The 14,743-nt window shown below is 38.2% G+C and overlaps 1 protein-coding gene and 1 non-coding gene across 11 annotated transcripts in view; both read left to right on the top strand.

Moving 5' to 3' along the window:
- Smr (nuclear receptor corepressor smrter) overlaps nucleotides 1-14,743 on the top strand; it is a 150,623-nt gene that overhangs the window by 98,680 nt on the left and 37,200 nt on the right. For 8 of the 10 annotated variants that reach the window (XR_011899704.1, XM_019047455.2, XM_019047451.2 and 5 more), the window contains 8 exons: nucleotides 4,649-4,809; nucleotides 7,055-7,193; nucleotides 8,325-8,510; nucleotides 10,876-10,983; nucleotides 11,497-11,553; nucleotides 12,433-12,485; nucleotides 13,476-13,605; nucleotides 14,543-14,719. Coding sequence is in view for 9 of the 10 variants with exons in the window: in XM_019047455.2 (XP_018903000.2) it covers nucleotides 4,649-4,809; nucleotides 7,055-7,193; nucleotides 8,325-8,510; nucleotides 10,876-10,983; nucleotides 11,497-11,553; nucleotides 12,433-12,485; nucleotides 13,476-13,605; nucleotides 14,543-14,719 (1,011 nt within the window). In the remaining variant the exon portion in view is untranslated. Of the gene's footprint in view, nucleotides 1-3,491; nucleotides 3,657-4,648; nucleotides 4,810-7,054; nucleotides 7,194-8,324; nucleotides 8,511-10,875; nucleotides 10,984-11,496; nucleotides 11,554-12,432; nucleotides 12,486-13,475; nucleotides 13,606-14,542; nucleotides 14,720-14,743 lie in introns of those variants that run through there. The other 2 variants (XM_019047456.2, XM_019047452.2) reach the window with 2 other exon arrangements.
- LOC140224559 (small nucleolar RNA snoR639/H1) lies at nucleotides 3,041-3,172 on the top strand. The gene has a single exon (XR_011899839.1). It is a non-coding gene; the product is annotated as a small nucleolar RNA snoR639/H1 (small nucleolar RNA).

The following is a 14,743-nucleotide window of genomic DNA, read 5'->3' as shown; positions in this document are numbered from 1 at the left end:
CAGATTTTGACTGGATACGGTGGCAGGCTCTCCCACACAGCCACGTGGTACGCGACATGAGATATCCCACCATTACGACTTCCACTTAGAAAACTTCCGTTTTTTATTTTACAACATTTTTGAGTAAACTCGTTTTGAAGGACTAACAAGAAGTAAAACTGAGTTGAAAAAGCAAAGCTCACACTGGGGAAAAAAACACATTGGATATAGAGTCTAGAATCCTAAAAACACCGACAAGAAAAAATACTCTTGATTCAATCAGATTTCAGCTTAAATCAAGAACCAAGCCTCTTAATTTGAGCAGATTACCTTTTGATTTAAGCGTGAATCTGATAGAATCAAGAGTATCTTTTCTTGTCAATGTTTTCAAGTCTGGACTCTAGATCCAATGTGTTTTTTTTTTTTTTTTTTTCCAGGCACTTTTCCTCGTCCTCCCTTTCATTGGCTTACAATATACTTTTTAGGACGGCAACGCTGCTGCAAGCGCTAAGTTGAGGGATCGACTGCGCCCAGCGTTCTCATCCATCCCGCCGGTGCCCCCCCAACCACCCCCTCCCCTCACTCGACTGAGTCCCAGTCTTTGACCTTACTTTCTTTTTTCTTTTTCTGTTTTTCTCTTTTCTTCTCTCCTCCGTTTGCGTCCGAGAAGACATCACTCATGTGAACTCGCAGACGTCCGAGCGGACGGGACTGTCCGTTGATGGTCAGAGAAAAATCGGCGCCCAGCGAATCCGAGCCGAACGTCAAGCCAACAGCGTCAAAATCACCACCCAAGAAAATGACGGGGGCCACTCTAATGGAGATGTTGCATGTGTGAGGAATTTGCGATTTGACTGTTGATTCACATGTAAAAGTTCGCGAGAAACACGGTGGTGCTACTGGTTTTTTTCTGAAATCAACTCCCAAGCTCAAAAAAGCTCTCAAGTTGAGGCCAAAATGGAGGGGATATCCCACCCTACCCTGAGAGTTCACCTCTACATCGAAACAAACTCTCCATGCAAAGATAGGGAGCAAATACATTAGCGGGGTTGCCGTGTTTTCAGTTTTGGAGTCCCCAAATAAAGTGGCAGCCCTGTCAATGTATTTGCTCCCTATCTTTGCATGGAGAGTTTGTCTTGATGTAGAGGTGGACTCTCAGGATAGCGGGGGATATCCCCTCCATTTTGGCCTCAACTTGAGAGCTTTTTTTGAGTTTGGGAGTTGATTTCAGAGAAAACCCGTGGCACCATCGTGTTTCTCACGAACTTTTACATTATTATCAACAGTCAAATCGCAAATTCCTCACACATGCAACATCTCCATTGTAAGATCATCCTGCGAAAACTTTTACATTATGCACTCTCGCAGAGACATAGCAACAATGAAGATGTTTATGTGCTGATCGGTAACGTTGATACTGACAAAGTGTTATCGTTACGTAATCAGTTTATTTTTGGAGCAGAGCTGCTGTGTTTGAGATTTTTCAGATTTACGTATACATTTTCTCGTGTTCGCTCGTCCGCAAGGTGTGCGATGTCTCTCATCGCAAGTTCTAAAAAAGGGATTTTCCTACGAAGCATGACAGGCGGATCCGCCAATCAGCACGATATGACGGGAGTTAAACTGTGCTCTACTCCGTTCCGACCGGTCATTTTATCTAAAGCTCTCTCGCACGGTTTCGAGTTGTTTCCGTCTTTATTATTATTTTTTTCGCTACTCGAGATAGCGGCTATCTTCCTCGATACGAGACTTGTCGTAAATATTGCACTTTGACACTACTTAAAATAAAGTAGCTCTCTTCCGTGTTGCGAGGCACTCGTTCGGTGTGTAGGATCGTTGAATACACCCTGCACGATTCAAGTCGAGTCTTTTCCGGAAAATTCGGATGGTACCGATTTTTCAAGGGCGGTCCGGAAGTACTGGAAAAGTGCGGAAATTCCGTAAGAAGGTCCAGAATTTCACTCTTTTTTGTCATTTTTGTCGCAATTTGAGCGAGAAATTCAATTTTTTTGAAATCCCGCAGAAATGTCTTACCTCGGACGGGTGCTCCATGGAAGTGAGCCAGGACATCCAGGATCAACGCGAATAGTCCGCTCTGATAATTTTGCGGGCACATGTCGTCGCTCGTATGACGGGAGGACGTATCTCTACCTATACGTGAGCCCCTGAAAGTATAGAGGTATACGTAGAACAGGGCTCACGTGAAAATCGAGATACGTCCTTACGCCAGAGAAGCGACGTGTCGGATTGCTATCGTCGGAAAAACAGGACGAACGCTAAAAAAACGGAGAAATTAGAGTGCTAGACCAAGCCAGTAAAGGTAGACCTAGGTTATGTTGTTCGGGAGGTGGGGGAGGGGGGGGGTGAGTTGAAGGGAAAAAAGGGGGGCTTCTAGAGCTAGGGCCTGAGGGAAAGAGCTAAACCACAAGCAGGATGTCTACGACCATAAAACCACCTTAGATATATTTCCGAACAATGAATCGTAATTACGGAGAAGTGGGGGCTAAAACCCCATCCGGAGACCGGGGGAAGGGGGCATTCTACCTTTTTTTCACGCCCGTGATCGATCTCCTCTCCTGTTCGCCCTAGCAACCGCTGGCGCCGTGGTTTTTACTCCACTTGCAAACCAGACGAGAGTCGAAAAACGATGATCACATTTTCACCCATTAAAATTTACCCCCCGAAACACGGTGGCTTCTTAAAATCCACACTGCCTTTGTAAACGAGATTTTTTAGTTTTTGTTGTGAGGGGACCCGCTTCATGGCATCTGAAAGTAAAAAATTTCAATTTATTTGTCTGCAAGCTGGTAGAATAATTTTTTCAACTTCTCAAAACGAGAAACACTTCGTATTATTTTAACCTCATTAAATTTCTTCTGTGATTACTGCATTGGTCGTAAAATGATTGAAGGGAGAATCAATTAGGATTCAATAGTGTTTGCTTATATGTTTTTTTTCTTCTTTTTTTTTCCTTCTTTTTTTTTCTCCTTTTTAACAACTATTTAAGAAAGTTGTGTTGTAACGCTGTGTATGAGAACTAGCTTCCTACAGAGATGCGACCACCCCACAATTTTAAGCCGGCTAAATCATGCTTCATCATCATTTAGTGTGCTCTGCGTGGGAACATCAACCGATATCATGTGTATGATGATTATTTTCCTTTTGAATTTTCATCAAAGGACGATATCAGACAGCTTCGATCTTGCCCGCCGCACAGTGGATCGAGTCAATAGGAGAGATCGGACGAACTTTGGAAACTTTAAACGCGTATAACTCCGTTTGTACAAAACTTTGAGGTTCTAAAAATGGTTTAATTGGTTTTTTCGTAAACTTTTCTTCTTAAAGCACCCCTTGAAATTTAAAATGTGACAAAATAAACATCAAAATTTGCAGTTTTAGTCAAAAAATTCATGTCCAACCTCTCTCATTGACTCGATCCACTGTGCGCCGCCACGGTGAAATGACGGGCCCAGGCCAAGGATTAGCACCGCCCTCCGTTTCCGCGGTTGTCATGGTAACGTTATCATGAGAGCGGAAGAAGTCAAAATTTGAACGTGTAAATGTGAGAAAATTTCGTGTCAATTCGAATCCAAATCATACTAGTTGTAGTAAATTTCTCGTGTCTATCACCCGATCATCGATTTAAAATGTTCTCTTTCTTAAAAATTTGGGTCAACGTACGTACTTTTCCATCTAACCTCCTTCCATATCTTATATTGATACTCGGAGGTTAAGGACTGTTCATAAGTTACGTCACGCATTATTTGCACAGAGGCGGTCTGGTCCCGCGTGACGTCTGTATGACGTCACACAAAAAATCAGTGCAAAACCGCAGTTTTTTGCTTGGAAAGATATCGGTGGTTTTGGTTCAATTACTGACTAAAAAATGCTGGATTTGACGTAGTTAGGTAACTGAAGGGAAACAAGATAATTTAACAATGAGTTAAGACGCTCGTTCGTTGTTTTGAAGGTTTCGACCCGCAATTGGGTGCATAGCGGGGGGGGGGGGGGGGGTTGTACAAAGTTATTTAAAAAAAAAAAATGAACCAAAATACCACTGAAGAGAATCGGCTACAAATCGCATGACGAAGGCGTGCCTGCCTTGATTTTTCTCAAGAGAAAGTACCCGGTTTAACAGGGAGGCTGGAGTGACAAGTTCTTGAAAAGTCAGTTAATTTAGCTGCAGAACCGTTGATTTCTCTCTGCAAGCCAAACCGTCTAATTATTTTCAATTCCAAGAGACTTCGCTCCAAAAAGAAATTTCTGTGAAAAACTTTTTCATTAGAAATCGTAACACCCCCCCCCCCCCCCCCCAAAAAAAAAAAATTAATCAAAATATTGAATAGCAAAGGCAGGAAATTTCATGTTGAAATTCCTGATACGTCGTTGGAAAGTCAGGGACCTTTTTAATTAAGTAAGACTCGTCACCCGAGAAGAAAATTACCCATTAAAATGACAGAAATGAAGTAAATATTTTCAACTGGAGAGGATGTGAGGAGCCACCCCGAGGGGAAGACAACTGCCGCTCCCCCCTCGGATAGCGCCATCCCTTGGCTCTCCATGAGTGGCGCCCCAGGGTTGTTATTAAAGTGCGCCATCATTGGTCGCTAATTCGATGTCAACAACTGTGTTTCGTCCGTTTCACTTGATTTGTTTTTGTTTTTTTCAGACGGTCGCACCGGATCGACAAACTCCGGTCGAGTTCGTGCGGACGGAGGGCAGCGTCATGACCCCGACCCCTGGGGGGCAGCAGATGAGGCAGAGGATCTCTCTGCTGCCGCCCGCCTCCGATTACACCTCTGGCCTCCCTCCCAGGAGTAGGATACAACCGTAAGTCTCAATTTCATCAATCATCAAACTCTCTTTTCGAGAAAAAGAAAGAAAGAAAGAATGGAAAGAAGACAAATAATCGCATAGTGAACAGGAGACATCCTGGATTTGATTTCTCAGGATCGTATTCGTAGTCGCTCCTTAAACAGGGTGTCTAGCATCAGGAAAAACCGGAACATATCAGGAATTTTGGCCGATCAGGAAAATATCAGGAAAATCGGAAAAATCGGACGTTTTATCAGGAATTTTCTTACGCGAATCTCCTCAGCGGAGAAAGTCTTACTGCCTTTTGCCCACCGTGCCCGGAGTCGAAAAAAATCAGGAAAAAATCAGGAATTTTCATAATGAAAATATCAGAATTTTTTTTATAAAATATCAGGAAAAATCAGGGAAATATCAGGATTTTTCAAAATTTAAAATACTAGACACCCTGTTAAATAACTCCTCTCCATACTGCCACACAAGCGTTCAGACGTTGCCAAATTTCCTTGACTAAAATTCGAATTCACAGAGAAATTTTTGAAGATTTTCTCTCCAATTTTTCAGAGACTTTCATTCGCAGCCACATCTTGATTATCTGAAAGTCGGAAGAGAAAATATTTACAACTTTCCTTTAAAGTGAACATTTTATCGGAGGAATTTTGGCAACTCTCGAATGTACATACGACGTTTTTCCTTTGTATGGTAGCATGGGTGCATAGATAGCACCTCACACTGGAAAATAACGCCTCTGAGAGTCAAGATTCCCGAAAAATCTGACAAGAAAAAATGCTCATTTCATTCAATTGGATTTTTGCTCGAATTTAAAGGAAATCCGCTTAAATTAAGAGGCTTGGCTATCGAGCAAGCAAAAATTTCATTGAATTAAGAGTATTTTTTCTTGTCAGATTGTTCAAGAGTCTGGACTCGGGAGTCAAGAGACTTTTCCAGTGCATTTGATTTTCATTATGTTTAAGGAAGGTTCAAGGGAGCCCTCAAAATAGTATAATAAAACGACAATTTTTGCCAACCCCATCAAGAGGAAATTTCAGCAATATATTTTAAAAAATGGGTCCTTGACAGTCATTACAATTATTTGCCACTGCAAAAAGTACGAAATACGGAAGAAAAGTCTTCGATTTTGCCACTCTGTTAGGTGTGTGCAAACCTACGTTTACGTTTGAAAAATTCAAAATCTATTTTTTTTCATATTTTGTACTTTTTGCAATGGTGAATAATTTACTCTTTCAAGGACCCATTTCTAAAGTTATACCCCCGGATTTTACTCAAGGTGTGTAGAAATAATGATTCACCATTTTTGAACAAAATGTAGCCACCACCGACCCCTGAACACCAATCCCAGACCACAGTCGAATGGAGATTATTGTTGTCTGCCAGTTAGTGGTCAACAATTGCACCAATTAAATTTTGAACCCACGTCTGGATTTGATTGATTCGAAAAATTGGAAACATAGCTGAGCTACCAGTACTACCATTAGAAGAAATCAGAAAATTGTTAAATACATTGATATCAACAGTCATATTCAGTGGCGAATCCAGCAAATAAGCAACATAGTTCCTCTCCATTTATATTATTAAATCCATAAAAATGTATCGATTTTTGGAGGGGCCAGGTGCTCAGACAAGAATTGATTATTCAACATAGGTTTAAATGGAGGGAATCCCGTGTTGCTTAATTGCTGGATACACCTCTGATCATGTCAGATTGTGAAAATTTGTGCATTGTTTGGTAAATTTGTTGGATACACAGCACAGTAAATATATCGTCAGTCATTGACTCAGTGGTATAATTTGCTGCAAATGAGAAAATATTGAATCCCTGATAGTAAATGGCTTCACTTTCTCCAAGATACCAATAAAGGCTCTCATTTGTCTGATCTAGAATAATCCAGTCACATTACGTAACTGGAGAACATTCTCATGCAGGTTGAATTCTTCTTTGCATATCATATTAAGGTGGCAATAGTGCCATGCCAGCACTGGCCCAGTAAATAAGCTTGAGAATCAGGCTTTTGCATATTCTACTCTCAGTTGATATTACTCAGCTTTTTCATTTCAAAATGGCTTACATGGTTTCAAGTGGCTCATTGTTCCAATAATGTACCTAACATTCAATAATTCATCATAATCATTCTATCACCATTATCTGATTTTAAGAGCTTTCAATAGCAGTGATAAAACTATTTGTGAAGTAGCTTGACATAATCAAATGTACCTGAGCCTAACTTTTTTCTCTCTCTTGCAGTATTGATCAATACCGTGATGGTCTGGTTGCACCTACTTCTGGAACAACTGTACAAGTAGATCATACTCCGCCCATCAAGAAAATTAGACTAGGGGAAATGAAACCAGATCTCCAAACACCTCTCAGGATAGATACTAAGGTAATGGAAGGATCCTGTTATGTTTCCATGGTCAGAAAAACAGGCTGAATGTTCATGAGTTTTATTAGTGTACTTTTACTGTCGGACAGTTTGGCATAATGAACTGATAAGTGATAATTTTGAGCCATGGCACCACCTACCGCTCTTTTGATAAGTTTGCTTGAGGAAATCAGGGCATTGGTTTTCTAAATGAGCTTCACATGATCTCCACAGCTATGAATCTGGCAGACCTCTAAAATGTGTGAATTTATAATTACATTTCTTACTCCTGTTAGCCAACACAAAATTCACACGAAAGATCAGGTCTTCCAATTAAAATTCTTCACCTTGACCGAACGCACTACCAGCCTACCTGTGTGGTTCATTAAAGTGTTACAGTTAATGATATACAATGACTCACTTATCACTAGCAATGACTTGACAGCAAGAATACTATTTCATTGACCTTCTTAGCTCCGTGTGTTTTGGGGCCTGGATTGAGTTCCTCGTACACATTTCAAGCAAACAAATTGAGATTTTTGGTTTTCTGTTTTACAAATTGAACAATAAGACTTATGTAATTTAAGGTTACTCCATTGATCAATATTTCGTACCACTTGAACATTGGTTTTTTTTTTTTTTAATAAGTGACATGTAGGTCTGGAAGGAAGTTTCTATTTTAACTTATTCATTGCGAATACTAATGTTACAGTTGAAAGCCTCTGTTCAGCTCATTCAGAGAGTATGAGAGAGAGTTTATTAGTACATAGTACTAAATTTTTCTCAAAATGTCAAATCCTACTTCCTCCTCACAGAGTCACAAACCATAATAAAGATAACAATTTCACTAATTCCAAAGATTTTGAACTGGAATAGACAGGGTGATAAGGGGTACATCAGGGAATAATTGGGATGAGAGAAGGAACGGAGGAAAGGAATTCGGGAATGAATTGATCAAAGCCTATGAAAAATTAGGAAAAGTGTTCAATCTGTGTAATCTACTTTCTTGTTTGTGACATTCATGAGCCGACCTGTCTTAGTGCTCCCCCTAAAAGGTCGTTAGGCAAGGGTATTGTTTATTTCTAAAGATGAAAAACGTTGCCCTAGAACTGCAGTGTAAAAGATAACTACATTTAGTGGTATTTCCCCTAGGAGCAGCAGCCGACAACAATGTACACTCCACAAGTTGAAGCAATTTCTCCAACTCTTCCAGCGGATAACATGCAAGAGGACGCCAATTTTCGATCTACGAAAGACGAGCTGCTGCAGCAAATTAGTAAAGTTGATAGTGAAATTGCCAAAACTGAAAGCACAATCCAGAAGCTAAAAAAGAAAAACGTAAGTATCGAACAACTGCATAAGTTATCGACCGATTTTCTTCATTATGTGAAAAATATCAGGATCTTGCCAAGTTTTACCATCACCTTGATTTTTCAATGCCCCAACATTTCTAGCTAGTGATAGTTGAATGTTTTAATGTTTATCTCCATGATAACATTTTTTTGCGTTTACAGCAGGATTATTGTTCCATGATGCCGATGAGCCTGTAGAATGGAACCGTCAGGGTGTCTTCAAGCACAGGAAATCCAGGACCTTTGACCAAACTTTATTGATGGGTACCTACTAAATAAGGTACCCAGTTATCAAAGAAATACATTAAAAACAAAATCATGCTCTTTTTTGTTGGAATTTTAGAAAAAGAAATTCATCTTTACCTCAGTTTGGTTTAAGAAAGAAATTAAATCCTTAAGTGTTCTAGACCTATTGATTTCACTTAACTTCTAGCAATTATCTAGCAATGAGCCTATCATAGTTCAATACTAATAATCAGCACTAGACGCAAGAAGTAGGATACGATCCTACTTTGAGTGAGTTATGGGCAGCGAGGTGCTACCTAAATGGCTATGGAGATTGCCAAACATGGCCGAAGGCCTACTCGATGTTCAAGACACGCGTCTAGCTGGCAGGTGTATCTGGCACTTCACTACTACAGGTTATGTTAGAGCTTCAGTCATTGCTTTTGTTGTGAAGTTTTATCCTTCAAGTCGACCCCTTCTTCTTTCACTTTATTGAAAGTAGATCAAATCAGAGAAAGTAGATCAGAGGTTCTTTAAGATCAAATGCACATAACAGCAAAAAGCAGCCAATGCTTAAACTTCATTTAAACATTTTAGGAGTCACCTGGCTATCAAGCTCTATTTTTTCAAGTCGCTTACAATTCTTTGGAAGCCTTGATGATTTTAGTTCTGGGAACACACAATTTATTCCATGGAGATATAATCCAGAAAAAATTAGGGTTGCTTCCATTTCTTAGGCGTCAAAGTTGGTCATTAAACCCTCTATTTGCTGGAACCCGGTGCCTGATGACATCAGCACATTGCTACCAGCGCAAAAAACTTTAATTTCATGAAGCGTCAATGGCAAGATCCTTCTTTTCTACATTATTCCACGCCAATTTTTTTCTGTACTTTCCTGCACACAAACAGGTTACTCCCAGTTAATCTCATTTAGATAATATTGTTTTTTTCCCCCCCCCTTGAAGTTAAGTTTCCCTTTATTCTTAAATCTCTGCATTGTACCAAACCTGTTTGAAACTGACATCAGTGAATTTTGTTTTAATGTTGTGCTCTCTATACGGCTTGTAAAATGAAATCAAATTACTAGTCATAGCAGCACACAAATTGGTGGTGTTTAAAGAATGATGCGTAGTTTTCCCAGTGTTTTAATGTTCTAAAAATAAGCTTTCAACTCAGTAAGTAGACAAGTTTACGTTGTCTGTGGGCACTTTCGATGAATTCATAATTATCAAGATAGGTTTCATAGTGAAATAAGAAAACGGAGTAACAGGCAGGAGGCTGTTGCTCAGAATCTCCGGTACAAGCCTCCTCTGAGGGGACACCTCTAATTTTCTATCATTTTTCAGGCCGTGGCCTGTACCTCCTCTTTTATTCTCATTATTCTCTCAGTAGAATTGGAGTGATCTCGATCAAGGTAATTTTTGTTATCACCATACTGTGCTATTCAGTGAAATTATTCACACCAAGCTGAAGCTAACTCAAGTGACTTTATACCAGTGTTTGATGTTTTATTTATGTAAAGTTTTGGATTTTGAGCATAGCTCTTTTAATTCATCTCCCTACACAATAAATGTGTAACTTTGCTATGAACAAAGAAGTCATACTTTTTTTTTTTTTTAGCAAACTCTGAAGATGATATGAGGGCAAATATTAACATTTTATCAAGCGAATACTTCCTCTTAGTTGAAAGGAAGAAAATTGATGTTGGAAACCATTAGATGAATCTGAAAGAGGAACGTTCCCTATGCTAGTTTTCAAGAAGTTATATTGGAATGAAAAGCTAACAGATTCATCGATTCTATTTGCGACTTAAAATAACACAGTATGCCTAATTTTTGAACTCAAGCTTAGACAGTGCTAAATGATGTACCGATTATATTTCCTTAATCTATTACTAGCTCTTTATACTAATTACATGTGACACCTTAAAATATTTGCTGTCAAAAATGCTCTGAAAGTTTTATCATTTTTTAATAATTTTTTTTTGAGAAGCTATATATGTTCCACTAAAATTATGTATGTAGACTTCAAAATAGTCCGTGGAAACATCATATCTTTTCGAGTCGAGTATCATTTACATTTGACTGCTGCAAGCATTAACTGTTTGGTGTTTTTCTGTGTTACAGCAAGAGTTGGAAGAAGCAGCCAGCAAACCAGCAATTAAGAAAGAGGAAGAAGAAGTGATAATACCAAAACACCAAAGTTTAGCGCAAAAAATTTATGCTGATAATAGGGTAAGCATGTCGCTTTAATAATTCTCCTGTTAGGAACTGGAATCCTGTTTTAATTTTTTAGAGCTTAATGAAATACCGATACCAAGAATTTTGTCTTTCTTTACGGTAGTCGAACATCATTTGTTTTTGTTATCTGAATGGTTCAAGTGATGAATTTTTTCCTTATACTGGAGATTGAGTCAGCAAAAACAGTGGTCTGCTCTGGGAATTTAGATTCTCCCAGCACTTTGATCATTTTGTCGGTGATGACTAACAATTCTACATCCTACCGCTGAAAGATGAAAAATTAGTTTGACTTCTGCCTTCTAAATTTAGTATTCTCAGTTATAACTCCAAATTGATATTTTATTTTTTTCTTGATACACATAGAATCCATTATTTTACTTTTAATTTTGTATCACCCTTGCGCAATTCTTGAATAATTTGGATCCTTTGCAATCAGAAATTGAATTTTTTACCGAATGTTAATGTAGTATCACTTCTCATTGGTCTTGTTATTTTTTTATTTTGCAGAAAAAAAGTCAAGAGGCGCATTCCACTCTTGAGAAACTGGGTCAAAAAATTGACGTGGTAAGCATATTTTTCTCTCATTGTTGTGTGTGAAACTCAAGTTGTTTTAGTGCAGCCCTCTTAAATGAGCACCTAGCTTAGCTGTTGACACATAGTCATTTGTATATAATGTACTGTGTACATGTAACTGATTGTTCCTTCCATCATTGACTATAGCAATTTTGGGGCCTAAACGCTAGCAAGAATAGTGTGTAGATTCCTTGAAACATTATATAATCCTCCAAGTATGAAACAGAAGAGAAAGATCTTAACATCTGATTTAAAGAAATTCCTAGCATTTTGAAACTACTTTCTATAACATCCAAAATTACCACATCAGACAATGAGGTTTCCTCTGAACAGAGTAGACATTTTAATCTTGATATTGCCTTTTTTAAAATTAATTTTAGCTACATAGATTACTTATTAGAGAGTTAGATGTAAGCTACATGCATAAGTATTACAGCCTTTGCAATAACCTGCTTTAAAAAAATTGTGTTAGAGGAAATATTATAACAAAAATGAAAACTGCATTCTAAAAACGCCAGTGTTCCTAGCCCATAACTTGATGCAGTTTTTGGCCAGTTTGAACGTTTCTATTCTACAGCAGCAGAGTAGGCACAGGTGCCATTGATTTTGCTAGCTTAAAGCTAAGTACTTAGTTTCTATTGAAGAAAAATTTGACCTCTTAAAACTAATCCATCGTTATTTCAGCGGTGAAACTCAGTGACAAGAGGAAAGACGGATAGATGGTTCGGTGTTTCCCTCGGAGTTTATTTTAAACTGGAAAAGAAAAAAAAGAGGAGTGTGACTGTCTCTAAATTGTATATCTTTGTGTTCATGATGTGATGTGTTTTATTTTGTTTCGGCTCTTATTAATCTTCCACGTTTTTGTTTCAGCCTCTATACAACCAGCCTTCCGATACTTCCATCTATCATGAAAACAAAAGGAAGTAAGTACAAAATTTTTTACCTCTGAGTGTAATTAAATTACAAAAGTTTCGTTAATATCAGCATATTAACAGGACCCAGAATCTTTGTATTTGTAGCTCTTTGGGGGAGGGGACTCCAAGGGTGGTATCAACTTGATCGCTCAAGCTGCAATCTTCTGAATCTGAATCCTGTGCCCCGAGCTTATGCAAAAGAGAAAATTACCAATTTGAAACTTTAAAGACAATTAGTAAGACTGAAATTTTACTGAAAGACCTTCAAAGATATACAATAGGTACATCTCCTATATTGCTTGAAAGACTAGAAGACTCGTTAAGTATGCAGGTATGTTGGATCTGTATGATGTACATGATCTGCCAAGGTTCCACACCAACTGGCTAAAACTGAATTCGACTGCATGTTTGATGTCCTGGCAACTTCTTGACGCTTTACTTTGGGCATATGCATGGTCTGTCTGAAAATTTTTGGCAGTGATGCTTGTCAGTACTCAAATAAGAAGATTCTAACTTGAGATTTTCTTGGGGCTGAAGACTTTTTTTTTAGTTAGGTGACAATTTTCTCCAGTTATCAGACTATTTTTTACTTATTTCATGTCAGTGGTTCAAATGTCGACAAATTTTAAGTGTCTGCATAATGTTCACTTCCAGATATGTAAACAGCTTCTTAACTGTGTAGTTTTTTAACTTATGCTGATTATGTTTTAGTAGCATCTCAAGTTTTTACATCTTAATGAAATGCCTGTCTGGGTTTACCTCTCTTTTGTTTAATTTAAGTCAAATTTTAACCTTGTTGCTTTAGATACTTTCTTTCATTAACTGAAAGGCTTTAAAAAAAATATTGGGATTCCGATTTTTTTCTAGTTCTCATATTACTCCTAACCATTACTATGCAATTGAAATTAAATACATGAGATACCTAGTTACTTTTAAAGAATGTCTTGAAAAGTTGGTAATTATGAAAGTGTTATTCATGCCTTTGCATTGTTTTTCTAGGCATATGTTATTTAAGAAACGGTTATTAGAACACCTGAGGCGGAAAAGGACCGAGCGTGAAACAAGAGAAAAGTACCTGACGTCAACTTACTCCAGACTTGTACAAGAATGGCTGAGGAAGGTGGACAAGGTGAGTTACCTATTTTTACACTCTTGTTTTCGATTTATCTTCGTAAAGGTATTGTTGAACGGTTAGTCGAGTAGCCTCCTGGAATTATATACAGAGAAAACGTAGTCTGCAATGAATCAGTTGACAGTTCAATATTGATTGATCGAAAAGATTTAGTTCGCGTAAAGATATCGTCACCTTCCGGCCAAAGTATCACAAGCGCCATGCGACGTTTCAAAATTTCCGCCGCGATTTTATTCTTTTACAGAGAATTGTTGGTTGAATCTATTTTAAAATTTCACTGAATTTTATCGGCAGTGCAAAGAAAATTCAGTAAAATTTTCGGACAGCTTCGTTGAACAATTTCTCTGTAAAAAAATAAAATAACGGTGGAAATTTTAAAACGTCGCATGGCGCTTGTGATACTTTGACCGGAAGGTGACGATATGGTGGCTGAAGTTCTACTGAATCTATCTTTTTACATAATGTAGAGACAGTTTTAGTCTTACAAATATGTATGATTTTTAATTTTGATCGTAGTATTCAGCATTGGTATCTTTACAACGTCCATTTTTAAGTATTTAGCGCCTATTTTCGATGTTGGACTCTATGAAGTGTTAGTTTTTTGTACAAAAATTAAAAATATGCTCTCTTTAAAATGATGCAAGGAAATGATTCCTATCTGTTCAAGTAGTGAACACAAGTTACGGGGAATGTATGAAACTTAATTTTTAAATAAAATGACAACAAAAAATAACATGAGTGAAGTCGCCAGAGAGTAGCTAAGCTACACAAGAAAGACGCAACTAAGCTGCTATAGCAGAGATACAAGTGGAGCATAGGGCGCTTGGTCTTATCAATAGATTTGATTAGATAATCCCAACACTATCAATACTTTTATGGTCTCCATCAAGGCTTAGTCTGAGACTTACTAATTTCAATTCTTCCTATTTTTCAGGTGGAGAGCTCTGCGAAGAGGAAAGCGAAAGAAGCTAAAAATAGGGAAGCGTTTGAAAAAGTTTTTCCAGAGCTGCGAAAGCAACGGGAAGACCGAGAAAGGTTTAACAGGGTTGGAGCTAGAATTAAGAGTGAAGCGGATATTGAAGAAATTGTTGATGGCCTTCAAGAACAAGAGGTAAAAATTTTGTTTCACTTGTAA

The sequence above is a fragment of the Bemisia tabaci genome, chromosome 4, assembly GCF_918797505.1.
Source record: "Bemisia tabaci chromosome 4, PGI_BMITA_v3".
Lineage (NCBI taxonomy): Eukaryota > Metazoa > Arthropoda > Insecta > Hemiptera > Aleyrodidae > Bemisia > Bemisia tabaci.
The sequence above is the reverse complement of the archived record's forward strand: the minus strand, read 5'-3'. Positions and strand labels throughout refer to the sequence as shown.